At 39.3% G+C, this 18,339-nt stretch overlaps 1 protein-coding gene and 1 long non-coding RNA gene across 2 annotated transcripts in view; one reads left to right on the forward strand and one right to left on the reverse strand.

The window, feature by feature from the left end:
• Positions 1-18,339, reverse strand: part of CCDC62 (coiled-coil domain containing 62) — a 37,201-nt gene extending 18,862 nt beyond the window's left edge. Inside the window, exons 1-8 of the mRNA XM_020889798.2 lie at positions 18,140-18,339; positions 15,600-15,792; positions 12,837-13,003; positions 10,163-10,264; positions 8,100-8,271; positions 6,048-6,149; positions 1,876-1,964; positions 1,438-1,553 (exon numbers count right to left, since the gene is read on the reverse strand). Of these exons, the coding sequence (XP_020745457.2) occupies positions 1,438-1,553; positions 1,876-1,964; positions 6,048-6,149; positions 8,100-8,271; positions 10,163-10,264; positions 12,837-13,003; positions 15,600-15,792; positions 18,140-18,175 (977 nt within the window). The 5' untranslated portion in view covers positions 18,176-18,339. The remainder of the gene's footprint in view (positions 1-1,437; positions 1,554-1,875; positions 1,965-6,047; positions 6,150-8,099; positions 8,272-10,162; positions 10,265-12,836; positions 13,004-15,599; positions 15,793-18,139) is intronic.
• On the forward strand, positions 397-10,624 carry LOC110135014 (uncharacterized). Its single transcript, XR_002313221.2, has 3 exons — positions 397-627; positions 928-1,048; positions 10,531-10,624. It is a non-coding gene; the product is annotated as an uncharacterized lncRNA (long non-coding RNA).

Below are 18,339 nucleotides of genomic sequence, written 5' to 3' on the forward strand. Positions count from 1 at the left end.
AATCCCCCTAGCACGTAGGACGGGTGTTAATACACACTCAGTGTTCTGTAAATACTCGTTGATCGATCTGTTATTTCTTTTCCTAACTCTATTAGTTCCACAGTAAACAGAGCTAAAGCCAGGACTGAAAGGCAATGGGGATTCAAGGTATAGAGATAAACTGGACAGTGCCAGATGTGTTTACAATGTATTCATGACTATCCCATTTATCTGCAGCATGCCTATGTAGCTATGCATTGAAAACCAGTCTAAAGTAAAAATGACACACGTGCATAAAATAAAAATCATTGTGATAAACCTTTTAATACATTGCCTGTTAAAATTCTCATGTCACATGTGTTCAGGTGTTCTAATCTATATGATTCTGATTCTCCTTCTAGAATGGGAAAGGTCACTTTATGTTCTTAAAGAATAACCTCAATCATCTAGGCCAGGTGCCTCCCAGAGGAAATGAAGTACAAAAAGGAAAGAGATACAACTGGTTAGGGGCTTCTGCCTGCTGGAGATCGCCAGCTTGGTCTGGTGTTTATTAGGAGCAGCTGCAGATGCTGGGATACAAAGCGATGGTGTTAGAACCCCCAGTAAAAGACCTCGAAGAAAAGCAGAGCCAATGTAGCAAAGTGTGGGGTGAGTCCCCAGTCTTACTGTCTGCAGCAAAACCCTGCAACTCCTGACCACTCCCGGCCCTGAACCCCACCCTCCTAGGGAGAGGAGCTGCACCACTGGGTCCAGCTTCTGCCCTTAGGTGGAGAGGTGGGAATTCCCTGAACGCCTCCTCCTTTCCACAACTCCCTTACTATTTCGGCTGAATAAGTGGATTAAACTGAACTGTGGGACAGTTGTATGCTTGTTAAATTAAACCACTCTTCATATGTTTATATTATACTTTTAAAGAAACCAATTTAATTCACATACTGCCTGTTATAGGTAAGAGCAGATATCTTCTATTAATAAGGAAAATGGAAAAATCAAGCTGCAAGCAGAGGTCACCCTCAGCTGAACTTCTACTGCAGTTATTTCTACCATTCTCTGATGTTCTTTCTTTTAGGTAAGTATTATACCTAGTATATCTTTATTTTCCCTGTTTCTAGCCCAGTGCCTAAAATACTGAGAGTTCTGAATAAATGATTCATCTCTGTAATTTCTACTTTACCTCAAAGCCTTCTATACAACACACACACACACATACACACACACAAATAATGTATTTAATGAAATTTATCAAATAGTTTAATTAGGATCATGCCTAAAATTCTAAATCTAGTCTCACTACAACTCAGGATTAGAATGATAATTATTAGCTCACATATATTTATTCCCATTTACTCCCTGCTATCTAGGGAAGAGTAGTAAGTACTGACCCATAGTAGGTACTTAAATATTGATGAATGATGGAATAAATACAATATGATATTAATGGCATCTTACTAAGGTTACCTGGATTCCACGCCCTTTGATTCCTCCATCTTTGAGTCATATATCTGTATTAATTCCTGAGAATTTTCCACATTGAAATTAAGAAACTGCAGATCATGCTGTTGTTTTACGTAAATCTGCCATAGATATTGATAAATCAATACAAAGTGTAACGACAAAGCTAAAGCAAGCCAACAATTGGGCATTTCAGGTGCTAAAACGTATCAGACAGCGGCTAAAGACATACGCTGAATATGTTTGCTTTCATTTTTCCTATGTTAGCACCAAGATTTGTTAGTCTAACTAGTCTCCTTTACTATAAGCAAGACTCTATCTGCGAGGTTAATATGACTGATACACCTTTAAAATAGGATTCCAGAAGCACCATAAACAAAATCACCAGGCATACACTTTTCCTAATTTATGTTTCCCACTTAATAGTGAAGAGTGGGGACGTACCTGTCTCAGATTATGCAATTCTGCATTCATGCGTTCTTGCTTTGACTTTGCAATATCAAGTAACTCATCTTTCCTTTTTTCTCTCTCTGCTATTTAAGAACAAATATTATTAAAACACTTTTCACCAACCACATCAATACACACCTCTTCATTTCTGACAACTGAATGTGCACATGGCTAATATTTTTTTCCCCACTCGTTTCTGAATTTTAAAATTGCAAAATGGATGCCTGGGAAGAAGCTTAATCTGTGATTCTAACTAGATCCTTCACCAAATTTGAAAACTTTTGCAATATAATTAATGCTAAGTCAAAAAAGTATTCCAAACTGTACAAACTCTATGATCAAATGACATGTGTGTGTCTGTATGTACATATATGCATTGAAAAAGGCTGACGGCAAGTACACTGAAATATCAAAAGAAGTCATTTTTAGATGTAAGGATTAAAGAAAATTGTTTTCCTTTTTTGGGGGAGGGGATGAGTTCTAAATCTCTAAAATTTAATACTTTATTCTTTACTTATTTATTCACATTACACAGGTAACTTATAAATGCATTTTCCTTATAAAAATCCAAGCAACATATTCCTTTTATCAACAGAAAAAAAAACTAACATTACAAGGGGCAAGAAAAAAAAATCACTGTTTTCATCAGTATGTAAGTCAGTCTGATACAATCTCACAATCAGGCTATTCCTATGTGATCTTGCAAACCAAAGACTTAAGATACCTGACCCTATGAGGTGACCCCATAGGTAGAGAAACTTGTCTTTCCATTTTAATGAAAGCCCAGGACCCCATTACAGACTTTCTATTTCTTGAAAACTCTTTTTACCTGATAGGTAATTAAGATTCAGAATTGTCTTGAATATACACTTGAGTATTACATTCTTCCCAGCTCAGAAAGACAAAAAGGTATTTTTTTTTAATCTCCATCTTATAAAGACCATAAACATTCTGCTGAAATGGGGACACTTCATTATTACTAGGGTTGGAATATTTTTAAAACAGTTTCAGAACTTGGCAAATGAGAACCCACAGAAAGGAAAGATCTAAAGCTCTACATGAAGACTTGCACCAGAAAAAATATTAGTACTATGCTTAAGGAGAAATCATTTCATTCACACAGAAGTGAGGGATCGACAGTAAATGTTTCACCTAAAAAAAAACCCCACTATCTTTATAAGAAGGTCAAATGAAATGCACAAAATGGCCCTCTATTACATGAATGGATTTTGAGTCAATCAGAGGCAGCCTAAGTCAAAATGTGCAACTCCTATGGTTTATTAATAGTTCCTTTTCCACATGTCATTTTTCTCATGGATGAAGAATACAATATTTATTTTACCATCGCTTTACATTTGGAACATCACAGAAACCATCCAAGGACAAAGGCATGAGCTTCGGTGGGGACGGAGACTCTACCTAGACAGCTTTTCTGCCAAGTGCTTGCTAGTAATCAGGGCAAGGCCAGGTGGAATAAAGCATGAGGAGTGACCTGTGAAAAGCCACCACTTCCTACCCAAGCACACTTAATGCTCAGCCCTCCCAACCCAGGTCTGTAGCATCATCTTACTTTTAAAAAGGTAATCCTCCTGCACAGAATGGAGGACATGGCATAGTAAAAGCCACCGCCTCGGGTTTAAACTACTACATCTCCTCATTCCTGAATTTATTTCCTTGCATTAGATGAGTCAACACCATAACAAAAGCCTAAAAAAGTAGTGCACTTGCAATATTTATGAAGCCCCATTTAGTTTGTATGAATTCAATCCTATGCACAAAGAAAACAATAAAAGAGGGGCCATAGCTCCTTTCACAGAGGAAGTGATGCCTATAGGGCGTCTAGGTCTCCTGGCTGCCCTCTGTTCTACCCACCTCTGGTTTTTAACAGCATCTAACATGCTGGTGCCGTCCCAGTGTTTAGAGATACTTCTTTAGGGCACAGCACGGCCCCCTAAACAAAAGCTAATGACTTTATCTAGCATTGAAAGGGCGATTCTGAATGTACTTCAGTACTGCCTTAATTTGTCTTTAGAATAATCTACTGTTGCATAAAACAGAATTGTTTCCGTAGATCTGACACTTTCCTACATGGCTGGATTATCTAGGGACCAAAGTGGAGTGGTTCTGCCTATTTTCACAAGTTGGTTACTGAAAACAAAGAGATATGGAACTCTCTGCTGACAACTGCCTAAGCACAGCAGCATAAAGGAAGGGGTGCTGGAAGTCTGGACCTGCTGAGCTCCGATCAAGCCGCTATGCCTTTTACTGCCTGAAAGACCTTCACTCAGTCTTACAGAACTCTCAGGACCACAGAAATGTAAACTAGCATCATGTTTTTTTTTTAAAAACTTCTTATAAGCAACATGTACAAATGAAACCTGTCTCTAAGCCTATGTGAAGAACTTCAAATAAGAGGGAAAATGAAGTTTTGAATTAAAAGTACATTTCTAAGGCATCTTCCAATCTCAAATAAAATGTGTTAATTTTCAGCCATGGCATCTGAGAGCACATTATCAGGTTAAGCCTTTAAAACTTATTTTTAGGTGTAATTCACTTTTATCATTTAAGCGTACAAAAATTGTTCTGAGACAGTGGTTTGAGCAGAAAAAAGTGTTTAAGAAATAAGCTTAGGAAATGATTAAAAAATTATTTCACAAAATGGATTTATTGGAGTATTAGCCAACAAATTACATATACTTTACCTAGTAATACCTCACAGAATGAGTAGAAATAGATGAACCAAAAGAAAAGGAGGTTATTTATTAAATATCTTGTAAATTTTTCTCCATCTGCTGACCTTTCATAGCATTTTATTCATAGCATTTATGTAACACTAAGACTTAATGGACATGGGTTTGGGTGGACTCCGGGAGTTGGTGATGGACACGGAGGCCTGGTGTGCTGCGGTTCATGGGGTCGCAAAGAGTCGGACATGACTGAGCGACTGAACTGGACTGAACTGAACTGAACTCTGTGGGCCTTGAGCTTCCTGGTCACTAACAGAGTGCCTGGCACATATATGCTGATCCAAAGATTGTGTGAATTCAACTGTAAAGCTACAAATATACATATCTTTATGTATACGTCCAAATACATGTCTATCTTTATATATGTATCTTTAGCTGTGTGCATGCTGCATAGGACAGTATTGCTTTGAAACACAGCAATCCTAGAAATAACAGAAATAGTGACCTCTAGTGGTAGAAAACTGCGTTTCTCCTATCTTAATCACACGAGATTAAAATTAAGAATTCCACTTTCCAAAAAAAAAAGAATTCCACTTTCTTTCGAAAAAAATGTAATACTGTATCCTGTCCTTTAACTTATAGAAATGTATTCTCTACCTAGAAGGAAGAACATTGAGGGAATGTATGAGTAGACCCAAAAATATGCATTTAATTTCTATTTGGAACTTTATCTCCAAATTTATGATTTTCTTAATACAAACTACCAGAATTAAAGTCTAAAAAAATCTTGGCTGGCAAGGCCATATATAGATCCAGCCATAATGGATCAGATCTATTTATCAATGATTCTCAGTTGGGAGTAGAGAAAGGAGGAGCTACATACTCTAACATACTGGGGTGAATTGGGGTTAAAAGTGCAGGAGAATATGGCAGCCAGTGAAGAAGTGTGTGTGCAATTTTTACATTACACATTACTGACAAACTTGCTTTCAAATCATGAACAATTCATCTCCAATATTATTATTTTGGGGTCATACTGATGTAACAAAACACATGAAGTTTTCCAACTGTAATAATTATGGGTATTTGGAAAACTGAAAAAATGTTGAATTCCTAATTTTTACCTAGCGTTTGCAAAAGTATGAACATCCTCCCTTCTTTGGCTCATAAGATTCTTTCTTAATGAATTTTTAAGCCAAGTGTTACATTTTTAGTAAGAAGTATAGTCACATACTCAAGTTGGAAGGGAGAGCAGCTCCTCATTTTACAGAAGGGAAAACTGAGTTAACTGGGAAGTATGATGACAGCTTTAAAATGACCTGCATGGTCTCTCTTTGTTTCTCAAAGGGTGTTAAAATTAATTACATAAATAGATATAGTATTTTGAGGCAGGCAAAGCCCACCATGGTAGTACCAAAGAAAGTACAGGCTACAAAATATATAACTATTCAATCACTTAAACAAACAATCTATTTTTACCAGTAAAGACCAATTCGTCATGCAGGCAACTCTTCTCTTGCTTGAGGCGAATGATCTCTTCTCGTTGTTCGTTATTTTCTGTTGTCTTTTCATTTAGATCCTCTTCACAAATAGAAGGGGGAGAAAGTCCTCAAATAAATACTAGTTTCTAGAGGAATATACACTGTGAATACCTCTCATGTCCTTAGCACCCACTTCCAATCCATATGAAGTCCCAATATCTGACATTTCACTGCATGCTTGGCAGTGGTCCTGGCCAAGGCTCCCCACTGTCTCCCTGCACGAATCTTGCCTCTCCCATTGCAGCCTGATGTCCACAGAGCCATCAGGGCCACCTGCTGGCATCACTTCTCTGCTAAAAGCCCTCATACTACATTTAGGATGAAATATAAACTCATAACCTTAAGCCCTGTACAGCCTGGCCCTGTCCTTTCAATCTGTTCCTTTCACTTGCCCCAACCTCTGAACCCACCCCAGGGCTTTTGCATTTGCTGTTTCTTCTGCCTGGAAGATCTTGGCCCAGATTTTTACATGACTAGTTCTTTCCATCATCCAAGTTTCAGCTCAAATGTTCTCTTCGAAGATGTCTTTCCAGTGCACTCAAACTAAATGAGTCTCTGTCCCTTACTTTCTGGCTCACTATCCATGACCCTGTTTTTATTTTATTTAAACAAATGTTAAATTTCTAAAATAAGGTGTAAAAGTTGATAAAACAGACTTCTTTTTACTTTTAATCTTACCTAGGTATACATAACATTCAATAAATTTACTGAATGCCTGCAATGTACTCCAAGGGCTGCTATTAGAGTCCATCCCTGCTGTCAAGGGGCTTATAGTAGGATTACAGTTTTAGATGAAGCTACAAATGGACACAAAATTATCATTTGCCAGGAGTCAGGGCATCATTAGAACAAGATTTTAGCAGGTGGAGTCTTTTAAACTAAACCTGTCACAATAATCTTTCCCAATTTCAACAGTGACTCCCTGCCTCACGAGGGGCCCCACCTCGGATAGAGACGGAATAACCACACCATTGCACCGCTTTGTCATTCTAAGTAAGGCTGCCTATTCCACTGTGAGAGTCAGTCCTCATGTCTAACTGATGACCACTTACAAATGTGATCATCTGGGTGTAGAATTGAGACCCAGATAGCTCCTGAATCCAACAGCTTCTTCTGCGATACAGCTGGGAAAAGCCAGAGACAAGTGGGCCTCCCTCTGTACCCTCTGAAGACAAATGCAAATTTTTACTCTATCACCTAGATCCACCTCTAAGTATGTAGCACTAACCTATCTGCTGTACCCAGGCTTCATTTCATTAGAAAACTTCAAGGAGTAGAATAAACCATGGAGTTACTGAGAATGAAAACAGAAAAAGGAAGACACAAAAGGAATTCTCCCCCAAACAGACCACGCACTGAATAGCCACTCTGGTAGTCTGTTGTAGGCGGCAACTCCTTATTCCTCCTGCATTCATTCCTCAATTTTTTTTTTTTTTTTAATTTCTCCCACAAAAGGGCAGAGGATATTTTTCCATTGCCTGACTCTGGGTTCAGCCATGTGATTCACGTTGGCCACAGAATGAAGGGCACGTGATGGCGGGCCAGGCCCTCCTATCTTTCCACTTCCTCTCTTAAGTTTCTGCCTTCACCATGGGAAGAAATGCCCACACTACCCAACCAGGGAAAAGATGCTCCAGTGGGCCCAACAGAGATCAGGCAATTCCCTAGTGGCTTCCAGATAAATGAGTTTATCAAAGGACACCACTGAGATACCTTCGTTGGTTGCCACAAGGCATATAGTAGCAATAGTTAACTGGTACAGCAAAGGCAGGATTATTTTTTAAATATAATGCATTAGGCAGTTTTCCCCAACTCTTGCTATTTATCTTGTAACACAAAAACTGCTGCATTAATTCTATACAAATGAAATGAACATTTCATAATGGGACCTAAAGCTAACAACAGCCTTCTTCCCAGTTATCAGATTAGGTGAACTCAAATGAAGAAACATTCCCAAGATAAAACACCTACATTTAGGCCTCTTCCTTACCTTTTAATTTATTGACTTCAATCTTAAGTGCCTTCAATTTCTGCTTATAATCTTGCTTTTCTTTCACAATACAGGTCTCCACCATCTTAGCATCACGTAAGGCATGCTCTAACAATTTAAATTTACCCGAACAGTCAGCAATGTGATTGACTGCCTCAATAATATCTTTGTCCTAAAACCCAAATTTGAAAACTGTTACATTTTAAAATGCCAACTAAACAAGATGACACTTACTGAAACCTCATTGTGGAGCAGGGATAAATTGGGAGATGGGGACTGACAGTACATACTACTATATACAGAATAGGTAACTAGTAAGAACTTGCTCTACAGCACAGGGAACTCTACTCACTACTCTGTAATGGCCGATATGGGAAAAGAACCTAAAAAGGAGTGGGTCTATGTATGCATATGACTGATTTACTTTGATGTACACTTAAAACACAGAACATGGTAAATCAACTGTGAAAAGTGAAAGTGAAGTCGTGTCCAACTCTTTGCGACCCCATGGATTGTAGCCCACGGAATTTTCCAGGCTAGAGTACTGGAGTGGGTTGCCATTTCCTTCTCCAGGGGATCTTCCTGACCCAGGGATCAAACTCGAGTCTCCTGCATTGTGGGCAGAGGCTATACCTCTAAGCCACCAGGGAAGCTGTACTAAATAAAACTGTACTCTAATAAAAACTCAAAAAAAAAAAAAAAGACCAGGTCATGTAATTGTATACCCAGTTTCAATCCAGCACTTTCCATGTGTTAACTCATTTAAGCCTCATAGTAACTCTCTGAGGTAAGAACTGTTGTTATTACCCACATGACAGAGGAGTCGACAGGAAATTGGCCACAATTACACAAGTTGGGCTTCCCTGGTGGCTCAGGAGGTAAAGAATCCACCTACAATGCAGGAGACCTGGGTTTGATCCCTGGGTTGGGAAGATCCCCTGGAGGAAGGGGTGGCAATCCACTCCAGTATTCTTGCCTGGAGAATCCCGTGGACAGAGAAACCTGTGGTAGCATCATATACGTGTTCCTAAAACACTTCACAGTTTGCATATCTCACGTTAGGAGGATTTATGGAAAAAATAGGGTTGGGGCAAATCATTCAAAAACCAATAGGGGTTGGGATGCAGGAGATGGAACTTAGTGATCAGATAACAAAGTAATCTGAATACTTCACAGTAGTCCTATTAAGTACATGGACACAGTTAAGCAAATACCACTGCACACACACCAGTCAGGCAATCATTTTCAGCATCTCAGTTTTGGCAGCTTCACCAGGACTTTGCTTTGATGGAAACTGTAGGGGTTGCTGAAGCCAGGAAACTGGTCACTACTTGATTAAAGACAACTCTATAGATTTTAATATTTTCTCTTTAATCTTCTGAAACCTTGTCCCTGATCACTCAAAAACATTCATGTGGTGGGAAAAATCACATGTGAATTACCATCAGTGCCCCATTATACCAGCATCACTTCTCTAGTCACCTGTGGTCAAACACATGTGTCATCAAATAGAAGAGACTGTTTATCAGGACTTCCTGGTGGTCCAGTGGTTAAGACTCCACACTCCCAGTGCAGGGAGCATGGGTTCGATCCCTGGTCAGGGAACTAATTCCCCACATGCTGCATGATGTGGCAAAAAAAAAAAAAAAGAACTGTTTATCAACCACTGTTTATGGCATGTTAGTGACTATATCAACTGCTGATTGCTAAGTTTTCTTTTCAATTAAAATACATTAACAAGTAATCTGACTGTTAATAACTTTATGAGACTTAGTAGTAGTGGAATACTTCAGAAGGAAACCAGCTAATTCAGGCATGCTAGACCGTGGAACAGGCCTTGAAGACAGAAACCCACAGTGGAGTTCTGTCTCCTCTCAATGCCTTGGGTGCATCATTTTAAACTTGTTTCCCTCATTTCTAAAACCAGAATTTTAAAAAAGAGAATCATATTGATAGCTCGACCTATCTGGGTCACTGTGGGACTTAAGTAAGATAAGGTACATGACTATACTTTATCAACCACAAGGTGCCTGGCACATGGAGGTATCATTATTCTGAATTACCTTTAGCTTTATCATGGTGGTGAGAGCCTGTTCACGAGCTTGCAGTTGTCCCACTTGAGCAGAAAGTTCCACTAATGTGTTGCTGAGATTTTCATTTCTAGCCTACAAGGAAAAAACAAAATACTAACCCAGTCATTTAAAAGCTTTCACTACTCTCACCAGCCATAATCTGTGCTCATTCTTTTTGTTTTTTCTTTAACCTTTTTAGTAACAAAGTGAGCTATTTAAGTAGTCATCAAAAAGCAACACAAACATCTATTTCCCCATCATCCTCTCCATTCTTATGTTTGCCCTTCTGAATTCTATTAGTTACGTTTCTAAACATCCCTACTTCCTACTTCCTAATGGTCTTTTATGTATACTTTCAGGTTGGTGAGAAAGAGGAGCATGAATAGAAGAATGAATGGAAACTGGATTAGTGAGAGATTTCCCTTGCTAAAATAAAGTAGCATTAAGAACTTCTGTGCATCTTTTCTACTTTATGTTGAAATAACTTCACATTGAGGTATTCTCACTTATCAGGAATTTTTTAAACCACAGATCTAGATTTGATGGAGGAAACTTAAATGCATATTACTAAGTGAAAGAAGCCAATCTGAAAAGGCTACATACTCTATGGTTTCAACTACACCACATTCTGGAAAAGGCAAAACTATGAGATCAGGGGTTGCCAGGGACTGCAAGAAAGAAGGACAGAGCAGAGAGGGTTTTTAGGGTTGTGAAAGTATTTTGTATATTACAATGGTGGATACAGGTCATTATTTGTCAAAACCCACAGAATGTACAACACCAAGAGTGAACCCTAACGTAAACTATGGACTTTGATGTCTCACCCAATGATGTGGCAATCACGTGTCACTGGTTACAACAAATGTATCAATATCACTGGGATGCGCAATGTCCACAGTGGAGGAGGCTAGCTGGGGGAGGGGGTGGGGAAGGGAGTGTCTATGAGAAATCTGTGTACATTCCACCCAATTTTGCTATGAACCTAAAACTGCTCTAAAAAAATAAAGTTTATTAATTTAAAAAAAGAAAAAAATCTCCCTGCTACAGACTGAACTGCATCCCCCCTCAAATGCATATGCTGAAGCCCTAACTTCCAATGTGATGGTGTTTGGGGGTGGTGCCTTTGAGAAGGAATTAGGTTTAGATGAGGTCATGAGGGTGGGGCCCTCAGGATGGGATCAGAGCCCTCAGAAGAAAAGACACCAGAGAGCTTGCTCAGGTGCTGTCTCTCCCTGTCACACGAGGATGTGGTAAGAAGGTGACCATTCCATTTACAAGTCAAGAAGACAGCCCTCGCCAGAAACCAACCATGCCAGCACCATGATCTTCGACTTCTAACCTGCAGAACCGTGAGGAAAAATTTCTGTTTTTTTAAGACTTCTCCCAGTCTATGGTATTTTGTTGTGGCAGTCCAAGCTGGCTGACGTATTTCCATTTTTTAATTCAACATATCAGAGATTCTGGGCTTTCCTTGTGGCTTAGTTGGTAAAGAATCCACTTGCAATGTTGGAGACCTGGGTTCGATCCCTGGGTTGGGAAGATCCCCTGGAGAAGGGAAAGGCTACCCACTCCAGTATTCTGGCCTGGAGAATTCCATGGACTGTATAGTTCATGGGGGTCGCAAAGAGTCAGACACGACTAAGCGACTTTCACTTTCATATCAAGATTCCATTAATAGTTTTCACTTATTTTACAGCTAAAAACTGTCTAGAAGAGTAATCTGAAAAAAAAATTAAGACATAAAATCTATACAATTATTATGAGTTATTAAGATTCACTACATTACCAAGATCTATACTGGTGTCATTATGAAACAAGAACATGAAGGCAGTAAGAACAACAACAACAAAGGCTTTCTCAGGCTTCCCTAGAGGCTCAGTGGTAAAGATCCATCTGCCAGTGGATTCGATCCCTGGTCCAGGAAGATCCCACATGCACCAAACTACTGAGCCCGTGAGCTGCACCTGCTGAAGCCTGTCCACCCTAGAGCCCATGCTCTGAAACGATGAGAAGCCCGTGCACCTCAACTAGAGAGTAGCCTCCACTCTCTGAAACTAGAGAAAAGCCCTTGCAGCAACAAAGACCCAGCACAGTAAAAAAAAAAAAAGACAAATAAATAAATAAATATTTTTTTAAAGGCTTTCTCACTGTGCCTCTCAAAAAGCACGAGTTCAAAAGATATTTGATGATTCACCAGCCAGGACTGAAAACTGAAAGATCACTCTGACATTTTGTTCCCAATATGCCACTAACATGAGGTAGATATCTGTTTCATCAGATTAGACACAGTTATTCAGGAAGCATAATTTGAAGCTGTGTGGTGATACTGATCTCAGGCTTTGAGAAAGACTTTTTAAATTAACCCACTGTTGATAAAATGAAGGATGCTACCAAACAAATGGCCTAACAATTAGAAAAGAGCTGTAATGAAGCTTCATCTTCAACACAAAACAACACTAGTAGCTGACCAAAGCTCACCATCAATATAAAACTGTGACGCTGAATGGATGGATATACTTTTATACACACACACACAAAATTTGGGCTAGCGAAGCTTATCTGAAAACCAATCTCAGCAACTGACTGTGTCGTACAACAGAAACACAACATTGTAAAGCAGTTATACTCTAATAAAAAATTAAGTAATTAGAATAATAAAACCAACCTCAAGGTCTTCAGAGAGGAGAGAGGAATGGGTTGCCTTTTGGGCCATCTCCTGAAGCTGTAGTTGAGTCTTCTGAAGAGTACTCTGGCATTCAATTTGGTTCGATTCAAGGCTTTTTACCTTCTTTGTGAGTGACTTGATTATTTCAGTTCTTTTATGTAGTTCACCTGAGGGAGATTATTTTCAGGCAATGGTTAAAAAGTAAGTGTGCGAAGGAATCTTTCAAAGGTTAATTCTTCTTTGAAAAGTTTTTATTACGAAATGCACGATACTGTACCATAGTCAAGAGACAGAACACTAGCAGCACCCCAGAGCCCTGCGTGTCACTTCCTGGACAGTCTCTCCAATTCCCACCTTCCAATCACCATCCTGAGCTTACTCATTTCCTTGTTCTTTATTATAGTTTTACTATCTACGATCACATCCCTAAAAATAGTTTAATTGTGTGAATTCTGTTTGCTGTTTTTCACTTAAGATTATAATTCTGGGAATTCTCTAGTGGTCCAGTGGTTAGGACTCCGCCCTTTCACTGCCAAGGGCATAGGTTTGATCCCTGGTCGGGGAACTAAGATCCCCCAAGCTGCACTGCAGGGCCAAAAAATAAAGATTATGATCCTGAGATGTATCCATGTGGCTGTGTAACTCCTCCTTGTGCACTGTCATTCCCACATAATAACATTATATGATTATGCCAACATTTACTTATACATTCTACTATCGATGGTCATTTGGACTGTTTCCACTTCACAGCTATTATGAACACTGCTGCTCTGAATATTCTTGCACAAGCATCTTCATGCTTTTTGCAAGAGCTCCTAAATAAAATGTGGTCCCTGAGACCAGCAGCACCAACATCAACTGTGAACTTGTTAAAAAATGCAGACTCTTGGGCCACAGACCTACTGTATCACAATCTACTTGTTAGTAAGATCCTGAGGACTTCCCTGCTGGCTCAGATAGTAAAGAATCTGCCTGCAATGCAGGAGACCCTGGGTTGGATCCCTGGATCAGGAAGATTCCTTGGAGAAGGGAATGGCCAACCACTCCAGTACCCTTGCCTGGACAATTCCATGGACATAGAAGCCGACTGGGCTACAGTCCATGGGGTTGCAAAGAGACGGACACGACTATGCAACTAATACTTTCACTTCACTTTTAGGTAATTCACTTGCATATTGAAGTGGGAGTATACTTCCAAAAGTGGAAATGCAGAGCCATAGCTCGGTATATCTTCAACTTTACCAGAACCGTCACATGATTTTTCCAAAGTAGTTGTACTAACGGACTCTCCCACCAGCAGTGAATGAGTCTTCCTTTGCTCCACAATTTTACCAGTACCTGATATTTTTCGCCAGTCTGTTAAGTGTAAGAAGTCTCATTATGGTCTTAATTTTCATTTTCGTTTCCCTAATTACGAATGAGAACTTTTTTGTAAATTTATTGGCCGATTTTCTGTGAAATGCCTATTCAAGTGTCTTGATCATTTTAAAACCAGATACTAATGGTTATACAGGCAGACCTCTGAGATATTGTAGGTTCAGTTCCAAACCACTGCAATAAAGGGAATATCATAATAAAGTGAATCACACAAATATTTTGGTTTTCCAGTGCATATGAAAATTATGTTTATATTTTAGTATATTAAATGTGCAACAGCATTATGTCCAAAAATCAATGTGTAGACCTCAATTTAAAAATACCTTATTGGGACTTCCCAGGTGGTCTATTGGTTAAGACTCTGTGCTTCTAATGCACAGGGCATAGGTTTGATCCCTGGTCAGGGAACTAAGATCCCAAATGCCGCATGGCATTGTCAAAAATTAAAACAAAATTAAATTTAAAAAATAAACAAATACTGCATTTATGTGTATATATGTGCAGTGGGTAAAATCAGATGATCATCAAGGAAATTGAAAATTTAATCATATTTAGATTGTCACATTTACAGAATCCTTTGTGTAATAAAAGCAAAAAAAAAAAGAAGGGGATATATGGTTAGCTTTCTTATTTTTTTGACTGTGTCAGGTCTTAGTTGCAGAGCCCAGATTCTCTGGTTGAGGCATGTGAGTTCAGTAGTTGTGGCATGAGGGCTTAGTTGCCCCACTGCATGCAGGATCTCAGATCCCCAACCAGGGATTGAATCCACATGCCCTGCATTGGAAGGTGGATTCTTAACCAACAGACCACCAGGGAAGTCCCTACTTTTCTATTAAACAGATCTAGTATTTCCTCCTCTAGTACCTTCTAGTAATATTAACACAGTGTCAATAGAACAGTCAGATTTTAGGGTAGCACCAAAGGGATGACAGTTAAAATATGGTACAAAGGTAAATTCTTGTAAGCCACTTTTGAGGCTGCTATAATTTTAAAATATGACTGTTTTAGGTATTTGAGATCAAGTTCAATATCAAAAGTTTAAAATCTTTGAGTCAGTTCAAAAGGAATGGCCAGTTCAGTGGCATCTTCATTCATATTCTAGCTCAAAACTAATTTCCTTCAGGTTCGCTCTTGACCCTTCCTGTCTACTGGAGCTTTCCCAACACTCTTTCTACAGTTAAGTATTAATACTCTGCTTGCCCTACTTTAATTCACACTGTGTTCGTCTGTTCTGTTGTAAATGTTCATGAAGTCCTCCTATCTTCAATTAAACTCTAGGACAGCAGGGACTGTGTTGAGATGTTCCTTCTCTATTTTTACCATGAGCCCTTTCAGTATGTTGGCATGTACCAGTGCTAGATGGATGATGCTGACTATATGTCTGACCTTCTAATTTGCTGCAACGTTCTTCCAAAGTCAACACTTTCTGCCGATCCTCTTCCCATGAAAGAAGTTGTCTCTGATGTACTGCAACCATATCATTAAGCTCTCTATCTCGATCTTTTAACTCTCCAATGAGCAGCTGCAGCTCTTTCCGTTGTTTCTCAATAGTGGAAATCTCAACCTCTGACCCGATGTTCTAAATATAGAAAGTAGATTCATGACAAAATAAAGCCATTGACATAATTCAGCCAAAGCATATTTTCCAAACAATTATATTGGGTAGGCCAAAGGAACTTTAGGGCCAACCCAGTATCTTCTTTTGCTGCCAATTCAAGGTAGCAACTTGAATCAAGAAATTTTATTTCTTGATTATAACATGGCAGAAAAATTATGTATATTTAACACATGCTAACACCTACTGTGCACTCTGTCTCTATCATTTTCTGTCATACAAAACACACCACTCTTAAAGAGCAGGACCAGCTGTAAAGCCTCCATTGGTTAATCACTGATAAACCCATTTCTGCATTTTTTTTCTTTGCTGCCAACTCTCTCCTTATATCAGTCAACAATATTATCCTCCATCTTATACCCCCATCTAGCAATTCTAGAACAATCAAGTAAAGGGAAACAGAAGTAAATATTGTTTAAATATAACTGGTCCAAATTCAGCATACCTACTTAAAACAAATTTTATAAAGAAAAAATTTCAAACATACACAGAAGATAAAAGAACAGTATAATAAACCACATTTGCCCAGTAACTAGGTCTTACTACTATCAAAAGTTTTGCAGTGTTTCAATTTTCCTTTTTCTTTTTGTTGTTGATAAAAAATATATTTTACTTTTAGATATTTTGGTATGCCTCTCTAAAAATGAACATTTTTATATAGTCAAAATGCCGTTTTCATGCCTAACAAAATTACTTACAATAATTCCTTTTAAGCATATATCATTTGAAAGTCTAGTGCAGTCAAGTTGGTCTCACCCAAGTGGGAATCCAGAATGAGCCACTTGGTGGCTCTAAGACCTTGGGCAAGTTACTTAACTTTCTTAACCCTTAGTTTCTTTGCTGTGAAATGGCAGTAACAGTATTTCGATTTCTTAGAGTTGTGTGGATTAAGCAAGATAAGGTCTGTAAAGCACTTCCCATTGTGTCATTAAAAATTACACACCATTGTGTCATTAAAAATCAATCAACAGTTAATCTAAAAAAGAAATGGAAAATTTTTTCCAGCCTATCTGAGGATTATAACCTGGGAGACAGTCTTTCGAAAAGCTCTGAGAACCATTCTGCCTGTAAGATGTCAAAACACAGTTACATACGTTTTCAAGACAAAAGGTTGAAAATACATCAAAATAATACATTCACCTTTACACAGTTCAGATTTGCACAGACAAGGCAAGTGGTGAGTCATTGTGACCCCTTACATGATTGAAAAAGGAATGCTATCTACTAAGGAGTTGCTTGCTAGTTCTAAGAAAAAAAAAAAAAAAAAAATCACCATTTTTTTTTTTTTTTTTGTAAGCAGGCATTCCTAGATCTTCTAAAGGGATCTAGTTAATGTATAAGGGGGATGCACAATATACACCAAAGGGGAGGAGGGTGTGGCTCAAAGTGCAGAGAAAATTTTATGTTAAAATGTTCATGTCCTGCTTTAATAAAATTTTGTTCCATCATAACCGATCAACAAACATTAGCTATTATTAACAAATTATCAGCAAGACTGTAAGTCACATTCTGAAGTATGGCACTGTCCCCATCTATGAACAAAAGAACTAAAAAACAAAAAATTGAATCACTATGTTGTACACTGAAAAGAACGCAATATTGTAAACCAACTATACTCCAATTAAACAAAAAAAGTGTTACTGTTTACCAGAGACCCAAGTACATCATTACTGCTTTCTGAATTATAAGATTTGTAGAGAATTAATAATGACGAATGCATTAGTTACTTACTAAACACAGAAAATGGAACTTGGGAGTCAAGGAATTCCAAGCCATAAGACTTGAAGTCCAGTCTTTGGTAAGCCATTTCACTCATTCACTCAACCAATATCCACTGGGCAGACCAGTTGCTTGGGGCATTGAGTTCGCCAGCCCGGAGCATAGATTCTAACACAGGAAACAACAATGGACCAAGTGTGCAAAACACGTTCATCTCAACCTATACGGACCAGACACATGCATATTTTGGGCAAGTTTACTTTCAAGACGTTTTGGGAAAACTGGTGATTACAGCGCTGCTCCACTCACAGGTGGCTGGGAAGGAAGTGCTGGTGGGCGAGCAGGTGTATCAACAACACTGCATTTGCCCACTGGTATGTCGTTAAAAAATGAGCACCGCGCCTGAGCTGAACACGTTTTCATTAAGGTAAGGAAACGGACGTGACGCTCCCCTGCGTCCTGAGTATTGCTTCACATTTTAAGCAGGAACGATTCCTGAGTAACCCCCATGCACGTTGTCCCAGAGGACTGCTCTCCGCTCGCCCTGGGATGAGCCGGCGGAAACCAGAGGCGCAGAGAGGCGGCCTCTCACCTGGCGCCCGGCCAGGAAGGTGGCCGAAGGGTTCATAGGTGTTTCCTTCGCCCCCGGAGACAGTCGGTGTGCGCAGCGTCACCTTAGAAACGCCATCGGCGCGCCTGCCCGGAGCGGCGGGGGGCGAGCCCCGAGCCCCGGAGCCCCGCGCCCTCGCCGGCCCAAGCCAGCCCGCCCAAACCGCCGACCCCGCGGAGCGC

Source organism: Odocoileus virginianus, chromosome 12, assembly GCF_023699985.2.
Source record: "Odocoileus virginianus isolate 20LAN1187 ecotype Illinois chromosome 12, Ovbor_1.2, whole genome shotgun sequence".
Lineage (NCBI taxonomy): Eukaryota > Metazoa > Chordata > Mammalia > Artiodactyla > Cervidae > Odocoileus > Odocoileus virginianus.